At 35.1% G+C, this 9,985-nt stretch overlaps 1 protein-coding gene and 1 long non-coding RNA gene across 6 annotated transcripts; one reads left to right on the top strand and one right to left on the bottom strand.

The window, feature by feature from the left end:
- Nucleotides 1-22: 22 nt before the first annotated feature.
- LOC126877986 (katanin p60 ATPase-containing subunit A-like 2) lies at nucleotides 23-3,977 on the bottom strand. Of its 5 annotated transcripts, none has more exons than XM_050640365.1 (9): nucleotides 3,741-3,932; nucleotides 3,286-3,356; nucleotides 3,156-3,212; nucleotides 2,672-2,869; nucleotides 2,266-2,545; nucleotides 1,911-2,079; nucleotides 1,740-1,852; nucleotides 1,334-1,533; nucleotides 23-1,183 (listed from the first exon to the last, which is right to left on the bottom strand). In XM_050640365.1, exons 1-7 carry the CDS (start codon nucleotides 3,801-3,803, stop codon nucleotides 1,782-1,784), a joined length of 909 nt encoding a protein of 302 aa, XP_050496322.1. In that variant the 5' UTR covers nucleotides 3,804-3,932; the 3' UTR covers nucleotides 23-1,183; nucleotides 1,334-1,533; nucleotides 1,740-1,781. The 5 variants fall into 5 exon arrangements, with proteins under 5 accessions (XP_050496322.1, XP_050496321.1, XP_050496319.1 ...); XM_050640364.1 differs by having other exon boundaries at nucleotides 1,722-1,852; nucleotides 2,266-2,554; nucleotides 3,741-3,931; XM_050640362.1 differs by having other exon boundaries at nucleotides 2,266-2,554; nucleotides 3,741-3,931.
- Nucleotides 2,103-5,455, top strand: LOC126877987 (uncharacterized). The gene is made up of 3 exons (XR_007695508.1): nucleotides 2,103-2,131; nucleotides 4,268-4,354; nucleotides 5,106-5,455. It is a non-coding gene; the product is annotated as an uncharacterized LOC126877987 (long non-coding RNA).
- The last annotated feature ends 4,530 nt before the right edge of the window (nucleotides 5,456-9,985 follow it).

The raw sequence follows: 9,985 nt of genomic DNA, 5'->3' as shown, positions 1-9,985 counted from the left end.
CGCTATTAACAATGTTCCGGGGTTCAAACGAATCCACGGTCAACGGGATAACTCTTTACTATGTGTAGAATAATTTTAAACACAGAATACAATTGCTGAGACACTCGGTAAATTGCTCGATGTATCACTTTCCAAGGCGATCACACGAATGAATATCTGATGAAAATCTTTTTCGCTATCCGACTGCATTTGTTTGTTATATGCTCGCTGGAAACATCGAGAAGGTTCCAATCGTTGTTGCTAGGCAATTTCTGTCAAAAGTTTGTTGTATACTCTTTGGAAACATCGAGAAAGATTCAAACGCCGTTACTAGGCAGTTTCTGTCTGGAGATTGATTCCTAATACAACGTGTGTCCCATTATATCGACATCTCTAAAGTACAATTCTATGCGATTTCTAGGGAGAACAATACAACCGATCCACACCTTCGTCAGGCAAAACGTTTATCCCGTGACCGTGGCTACGTTCGGCGACCAGTTGTCACCTCGAACTCACTTTCGCTTTCACAAATATCAAACAATTACAAATGACAATTGCTTAATTACAGTTATGATAAAATCTAGGCTAAAGCATTAGAAGGCTTCCTCAAAATTGCAAAGGGAAGGCTCCGGTTTTCCTTTCATCTCCGACATATATAATACAAGGATATAATACAACCGAACATTTTAAACTTAGCCTATAGCGTGTGCGCGCACACACACGCACACACACATGACACACACGACACACATGCGCGCACACACATGCACACACATGCGAATGATTTCTCGAACGATAATCCATTTATTTATATTTTTCAATATCTGTCATTACGATTGCGTATTTATTTGTTCCGCGTATCATATTTATCTATTTGCATAACTGTAGGTGACATTTTTTTAACAATTTTGCTAATATTTCATAACTTTTTAATTCATATTTCAAAGTGGTAACAGGTGTTTCTTTCTTTTCAAGTCTCCTCCATATCGGGCTTATTTCTAGTAGCCACGCTTGCTTACAAAGCAATTTTATATCTGCACAAGAATATCTTTCAGTACATTTTACTATGTGGTTTACAATATCTGTATTTTCTAATAAGTGGTTGCTAAGGTATAATTTGAATATACCAAGTCGAGCAACTTCATTGGGTAATGATACGTATATTTGCTTTTCGAGACGCCTGAGTAAAGCTGCATCAATGCCCCTAATAACATATTTACAATAAATATTATCGTTCTATTATACTAATAATAATGAAGGAATACTTCAAACAACACAATAACATATTTGGAATTTGGAGAAATATTACGATATTTTCTACTTAGAAAACATTGAAATAACGTGATATACGTACCAAGGGGAATTAGTTGTAGCCAGAAGAACTACATTAGAATTCTCATTAGACACTAATCCATCCAATCTAGAAAGAAGTTCTGATCTGAATCTCTTTGCAGGTTCAGACAATATACAGTCTCCTTTATTTGTGGCGATCCAGTCAATCTCGTCGATAAAAATAATTGTAGGCGAATGACTATAGGCAAGTTCAAATAAAACCTGTTCAGTTTAACAAATGTATTATTCATTAAATATTATATTCGAAATTCCTTAAATTCATTGCCTCATCGCGAATATGATATCATTTCGTTTTCCAAACAACTATTCTATTTATATATAAATGACGAAAAATAAAAATTTTATACCTAGAATCTCTCCTTCATAGACAAAGGAACAAAGAAACTTACATAGACAAAGCAACTTACACGTATATACTTCTCGGAATCGCCTCTCCATTTGCTGACCAATCAGCTGGCAGTTATGTTAAAAAAGGTGCAATGGCATTCTGTCGCGACTGCCTTCGCTAACTTCGTTTTCCCTGTTTTGTATATTTCTTGTAAACACGTACAGAAATGAAAAGAATACGAGTATCTTACCTGTACCAGGTGGGCCGTACAGCAAAATACCTTTCCATGGGGAAAACGGGCCATCAAAAGAGATAGGATACTTAAGGGGATACACAACGGCCTCCTTAACAGCGGTTTTACATTCTTCTAGGCCTATAACGTCATCCCAATGTACATTTAATTTGTTTACTACGATCTCCTGTGACGATACAAAGATATACAAAGATAAAATGGCGTCTTCTCTATATTAAGTAAGCGTTACGTAATTTGATATTTGAAGCGTTACCGAAATCACGTCATCGTCGATATACGTTGGACGATTTATCGACGGGAATTTTATCGTTTAAAAGCTTTACGATACGTATATTAATCGAAAATAACTTACGCATGAGACGTCCTCAGCAATCTTTCGTAATTCCGTATTATCTGAATAAAGCTTTTCAATGCATTTCAATATCTTCGATTGCATGGATTGTTCCATTGGGACGTTAAATAGCTCTTCTGATGAACGTCCATCACTCTCATTGGGGAATATTGACGTCACTGTCATTGCGAGATTAATATGATTCGTATTGTCATCAGTTATCTTCTGCTGTAGATTCGTCTCTTTCACAGGCTCACTTCTCGCTTGTTTACTAAAAGATTTGGCTTTTGTCTCAATACTTCTACAAACACTGGATCATATTGTAATACGATACGTTGAATTTGATACGTTGAATACGATACCGTTGAATAGGATACACGTTGAATACCGTTTAAGTTTAATATCGTTAAATAATTTAAATTCTTACGTTTTGCTTGCATTTGTCACTTCCCTCGTCATTTCCCTTCCAGTTATTTTCTTACACAATATGGGATATTTTTGAAATTTCATCTTGTAATAATTTTCATACTCTGCAACGATAATTTCCAAATCGATGTTGTCGCAGACCCGATGTTCGGGAGACAGACGAGCTTCCCGGAATAATACATCGCTAATGTCTATATACCTAAAAAAATGTAGTTTTTAATTAATTATAGTTTTTAACTGATTAAAAATATTTTTCGCAATGACTGAACACTATAAGATAACCATCAAACAACTGTTTTATCTCTAGGTAAGACGGGCAAAAGAATGTATTTACTATATAAATCCTCGAAGATAATTTCTTGTCTTCTGCTCTTTAATTTCCAATTTTTAGATGGATAAGAATAATTTGAATTTATATTTCATATATTTGTTTATAACTAGTTAATCTACATTATCGATTGAGTTATTCTTAACTACTGAATTACCGATGTCGAATTTTCAAATTTGGTTTCGCCTTCTCTTTCCACGATGTCCACTGATTTCTATTTCGATTGGTCACTGACACTATTCAAGAGAATTGGAACTAGGAATATATTTTAATTATAATATACTCACCCATTGTGTTCCAAATAATCACATACAAGGTATAATATGTTGCGATGACGTTCCGAAATACGACTCTCCTCCTAATATAATTATTTTTTCATTACAATAATATAAGTTTTTTCATGTAATTTTTTGTTACATTTGCGAATTCAACGAGTTACACATGATTTTTCATGAAACACGAACGTTAAAAATATTTGATACAGCCTAATTATAAAAATTGTTAGAAGCAAAAGTCATAGATACTATGTGCGAGTATCGCATGAAACGAACAGCTATTAAGAGAACTGCAGCAATATTACAAATCAAATAACAAAACACACACGTCTGTGACGTGGAAATTCTAAAATCTAAAATCTAAAATCTAAAATCTAAAATCTAAAATCTAAAATCTAAAATCTAAAATCTAAAATCTAAAATCTAAAATCTAAAATCTAAAATCTAAAATCTAGAATATTCCTTACCTTTTTTCGCAGATTATAAAATATCTTATTCATACTACCTTGCATCGATAAATCACCGTTCATAGTGACACTTTCAAATCGCCTATCGTTTCTCAATGGATACGAGAATTTCCGTTTATTACTTTAAAAACAACCCGTCCATTACGTTTCTCTTAAAAAATTCTTTCAACTCCGTTGAAAACCGTGCATCAAACAAGAGACAAACGATTTGTTGCCATGGAAATGTTTGGTTCACACATAAGCAACGCACAAATATAATGATAGAATAGCTGAGTGTGTGTACTGTATAGTAAGATGGATGCAACATGGAAATAGAAAGAGAACACCATGTATAGATACTTCCTGTCCTTGTTTAATCAGGCATGCACACTAGTGGACACTGACGCTGCTCGTATACCGCTGTTACATATTTCCTGTACAAGCGCGCGTCGTTAGACAAGGACGGAACATCCTCTCTCTACTTCTCTATCGCGTTTTTAGTTCGCTCACGCGCTCTGTACTTATATCTATTACATTTCCACCATAAGCAGCGGCCGTGCAGTGACTTACAAAAGTTCCGAACGGTTCCATCCTGGGCGGACGGTTAATTGCGTTCGGTACTTCGAGACAGGAAGGTGAGTACAGAATCGCTCCTCTTAGTACTCTTATTAGAAGTGTTATCATCGAATATAAGTTTTTTCAATAAATTCTTATCGTTTTACAATCTTTCTAGAATACAATGACGTCAGCAATCGATCATTTTCGCGAATTTATTGTAAATTAATTGGGGGAATATCTGGAGTTCTTTATCGGTTTCGACTGTAAAATCAGCAACTATTCGAATTTTTCATTCATAATTGTGACGTTTTCGACTCTTCCGTTGCCAAGACCCCCTTGAGAGATTTTTGGCACGTTCCATCACCCTTGTTAAACGAGTGCACATTGGTGGATATATTGATTTTAAAAACCAATACGTGAACGAGGTTTATTATCTCACTGGAACAAAGAAATCCGTTTTATTCGCGAATTTTCCGTGTTTCTTCTTAATTTTCGTGAGTGTCTGGTGCGGAGCATTATTTGAATGAACTTTTCATCGTTCAGATTATATTTCGTTTAAAAAGATTGAAATTGATGTCGAGAAGAAATGAAACAAGGTGCTCGGGCATTCCATCGTTTCCCGGGGAAAGAGAAATATGAAAAAAACGGTCGTTCTTCCTTCTGCCATTTTCGTCCATTACCAAAATGGTATGACCCAAATGTCCCGGGCCGTGAATCAATCAAGCGAATTTTGAATAATTTTTGAATAATATCCAGTTAATAATTTGTGAAACAAATTAATTTCATTTTATTGTTGGAAACAAATTAGTTGGATTTTTCTTTCTTTAGCAGTTTTCGCCGGAGTTGACCTGACGTGCTACTTCAGTTTCCATCTTCGCTTCTCGAAACTTCCAACGTCCTTGGTGTTGGAGTCTCCTTGTCCAGGTGAGTACATAGCTTCTAGATACTCGTCGCTGTTCATCCTTACGAGCCTCTCGAGCTTTAGTTGTCAATTGTTATCGTTAAAGGAAGAGAAGCTCGCGACAGATGTTATCGAACAAATCGTTTCTTCTCGAAAAGTTCGAACTTGTTCGTTGCGTTTGAATATATATGGACGGACGCCATTTTTCATGACATCTTCATGATTTGTCATGTCGTGAGTATAGCTTCTGACTACCACATGTTTGTGATTTAACCACTTGTGAAATTTGACCACTATACCGTGATAGAAAAATATTTCCAATGAATTATAAATATTTTACATTGTGAATTATAAATATTTGTTACAAATTATATCGTACTTGAGGTGAAAATGAACCATATATCTGCTTATGGAATACGAGGTAGTAAATCATTCGAAACATAATAACGATTAATTAAGCACATATACAATAACGTTTACGAATGAATATTGCGAATTATTGTATGGCTTTAATGCGGTATTTAATGTTTTGATTGCGGTCTTTGAAATGGTATCATAGGTGCTGATATAATATCGCGCGAAAAAGGAAAGACCAGTGGTTAATATTGCAGGTGCACCAGTGCGTTGCGCTCGTCGGGGGTGGTTTTGACGCCGGTGCCGAGGAGAGACGCAGAACGTGTTCGATCGACCCGCGAACGTAGCCCGTGCTCATACTGCGACAGAGTTCGTTTCAGTTAGGCTCAGTCGCTGTTTGTCCGTCGACAGCGTATAGTCGCGTCGGCCTACGATTCCTTTTTTCTTCTTGTTTCTTGCGAACTCTCTCGCAACAGCCGTTCTATACGTACGCCGCCAGTATATCGCGTGATCATCGTTCCCGTTGCTTCCCTTACCCTCTCACGTCCTTCGAAGAAGACCACCCTTTGGTTTTTCCTTGTTTGGAGGGAATTCATCGCTCGGACACATGGACTGCGAAGCACGAGGGTTGATCGAGGCATCAGCGTGATGTACTTTTCAGGTTTCATATTTTCTCTATGATACTTTCTAAGGAGAATTTGAAAGATATACATTTTTAGGAAATAAAGGTTTTTATGGAGTCATCGATAGGTTAGAATTTAATTAACTCTCTTATAACAGGTATTCCAATTTTTTAATATATAAATTTAGTTTCCTCTATGGTGTTAGAGAACACAATGCGGGCATTTTATGATATAACGAATATATTCGTATATATTTTAGTTTATTCATTCGTCAAATTTCCCTAGTAGGCCGGCCTGCAGCTCACATGCAGCACTTAGTAAAAATTTGTTTTGTTAGAGGTTGGCTATTCTTCTTGCTATAAGAATATCGTGAAGTCGTATCATATGATAAAGCACCTTCTGAAAGCTAGATGCTCGATAACGAGCCTAATGATTCTCGGTAGTTTGTAATGTCAAGCTTTGAATTGGCGAGATCGCTCTGCTGTCAAACGGCCGTCCAGCGGCGACCACATTCTTTAACCACGTTCAAGGGGTATATCACGCTACAGAAACCATCAAAGGGTTTGCAAGTTAGTTGCCTTTTAGAAGTGGGGCAGTTGGTTGTTACATGTAATCCGTAGTTGCTGGCTGTTCTCCTTAGTCGCCATACATCATAGAGACGACAGTTATAGTCGCCAGTTGTCCTTGCTAATGGTTGCTTGTTGTCGCTAGTTAGTTCTCGTTATCGTTATGTATTCCATCAATCACGCGAAATTTAACGTATGGGAATTTATTCTTCTTTATTCTTTCTGTAGGGAGATTTTTTAAGACGAGGAAAATATAGAATATTTTAAGACGACGGTAAGGTTTGAATTTAAGTAACTGTTTTATGATACAACAAAGTGGAAAGACGATTTAATTTTATAAAGTTTAGGGTAATTTTTTAAAAAACTTCGAATTTAAAAGATTCAAATAGATATCTTAAACGTAATTAAACCCTCCATATCGTAAGAAATTAAATGAAACTGCGCAACAAAGTTGATACATTTAATGTATTATTTTAAACATTTATTTAAAAACATTTATTTAAAATTTAAGTGTAGGCGTCGACGCGCGCGCGCCATTCGAAGCATTTGTCAGTTCGTTACATCTGCGGTAAAAGTTGTAACTACGAAGAAGCTTAACATATGGTGCGTCTCAAGACGACAGTAAAAAGTATTAAGAGATTTTTCGAGATTTTTTCTTTTAAGTTTCCAAGTACTTTTTCTATTTAACTTCTTTTTTTTTTTTTTTGTTGCATTTTCTAACAATATTCGATAAATAGAGACGAAATATGACAGTTCTTAGTTCGGGGATTTATTGGTTCGAAAGTTACTTGAAAAGTGTTTCTGGAGTTCGTGCGGTTAATACTTTTAAACTTTTACCGAGTACGACTTATTCCGTATGGCTGGACAAATCTTTGTTGATACTGTAAGCGTAACTGTAAGCGTCCGGATATTGTCTTGTGGAGATAGAAAAATACACGAAGTATTGATTGAACTACATATTTTTTTAATTCTTTTTTAATTCTTTTAGTTCTTCATATATTGATAATAAAACGATATTCCGCTACTTTGAGCACAATATAGTAATGTTTAAATAAATAATAAAATTTACGCATTTCGTCTTCATGCGTCGATAAGAAAATGCAAAAAAAGTTAAAGAAAGATGATGCGCAGACGCGAAGTTTAGTCAGCAATAATATTTAAAACCTCTAAAATATATTGTACACATTTATTTGCAAATAAGCTCAATGAAATTGAACTGTAACTGTGTTTCCAATAATGTCTTCGATGTATTGCTCGCCATTATGTCGGATTAACAGCTCTAAGTGATCGACCTTAATCACTAAATGTCGGCCGTGATTCAGTGGTATAGCTTTACATATGACGGACATCGCAGGCGCTTGTAAGACGTCCATTGTGAAACGTTTCCAATAGCACCGTTTATGCACCGTTTATGTGATGGTGAAATCTGAATATATATATCGCTGAAATATATATCGCTTATCACTTGAGTCTGACACGATCGTTTTTAAATAGAATCACAATTTTTTATTCTTTACAAAATCAGTCTTTAAAGATTATGTGCAAATAAAATAGATAAATAGATAAATGGTTGTAGAAACTTATAAAACAGATATTACAAGTATATCTAAATAAATGATATATTTATAAATTGTAATATTTGATCTAAAGTTTAAATAAATAAAAGAGATACTCGTGACTTACAATAAACGTATTTTTTTTTTTCAATTTTTAAACAAAGCAAAAGTGGATAACAATTTTTCAAAATGTAAAAATCAACACAATGGTTGGTTTCTTTAATTAATCAATAACGTTTAAAGTTAATTAATGTCCAGAGTGGTTTGTACATTTTGTATTTCGCCGTATTTCAACGTTCGATGTGTAAATAGAACTTGATGCCTGAAATATCGAAAAAATAATTAAATCCGATCGTTCCGTCGAATTTGCAAATTGTATACTCGTGTAAAATCGAGTGCGCTTGTGTATGCTGATACGAAAAGTGGTAGTATATTTTTCTTTTTTCGATTATCGTTATCACTTTTTGTGTGGAAAAATTAATTCCGTGAAATGGAAGTGCAATCAATACGGCTTATCACGAAATAATAGCACAACGACGGTACATATTGGTATTGACGTCAGCTTCACAAAATTTCTCGAGTATCGCGGTCGACTATTTGGGTTAAGAATTCATTTTCAAGGTTCTACAAGCACGAGTATCTTATGGATATGAAATTTTCAGTGTACATTTTAATAACCATATTCCATATTGCATGCTGCGGTCCAAGAAAAATCCGCAGTTAATATTCTGCTAATCCCTGCTGCTTTTAAAGACCATAAGTAGTCGTCCGTAAGGTTTAAAAGATTTCGAGTAGATTTGTATTACGTATTTTATCTTCTAATTTTTAAAGAGAGGATCGTGTTTAATTAATTGAAAATGACGAAACTGTAATGGGACATTATTATCAAATATTAAACGTGGTTCCATTGGGTACTTTTATGGTCTTTGCGAGATATATATGCATTATACGTTGCTATTGGCAACGCGTAGCGATGAACGATGGAGAGCAATACCTTCGTTATCTCGTCTCGGTTGTGTACATATCAGTAATGCACAGTACTCGTACTAAATATCTTACAAATTCCATACAGATTTTCAGATTAGTTTCGAATAATACCAACACGCCCATGATAGTCAACACTATGCATAATACACTCCTAAAATGTTTCTACAAATATATTTGTCCGAATATTTTTGTCAGCTACTATATCCTAACCACGATTTATTAAACAATATATAGATTTAAAAAAGAATATATAACGATATTACTTGTTTAGGCTAGATTGGTTTAACTTGTATAGTTTTAGTAACTGTGTAAGATCAAACAAGAACTTATCGTTAGTTTGGCGAGATTTGATTACACGAAGCAACATAATTGCTTTGAAACTCAGGACAGAAAACAATGTCAACCGGTAGACGCGTTTGTCTGGTGAACGTGTAACGCGTGAATAATAGATAGCGACAATCACGCGAACGCTAGTTACAGCTGACTTGGCTTACATTGTAGCATTCAAACTAGAGTATACGAGCCGTAAGCACTATTGAAAGTTCAAAGGCCGACTAGTGAGCTTCATCCTATCTCATTTTTTAATCAGGCGATGGATCGACGAATCGTATTGATTTCGAGGATTATTATAGTTCTGTGGAAATTTTAAAGCGCGGTTTGTCTAATCTTGTCTCGTTAGCTACAGACTCTTTGGCGAGCAGCCTGAAACTTGATCCAGTTT

This window comes from Bombus huntii, unplaced genomic scaffold, assembly GCF_024542735.1.
Source record: "Bombus huntii isolate Logan2020A unplaced genomic scaffold, iyBomHunt1.1 ctg00000319.1, whole genome shotgun sequence".
Taxonomy (NCBI): domain Eukaryota; kingdom Metazoa; phylum Arthropoda; class Insecta; order Hymenoptera; family Apidae; genus Bombus; species Bombus huntii.
The sequence above is the reverse complement of the archived record's forward strand: the minus strand, read 5'-3'. Positions and strand labels throughout refer to the sequence as shown.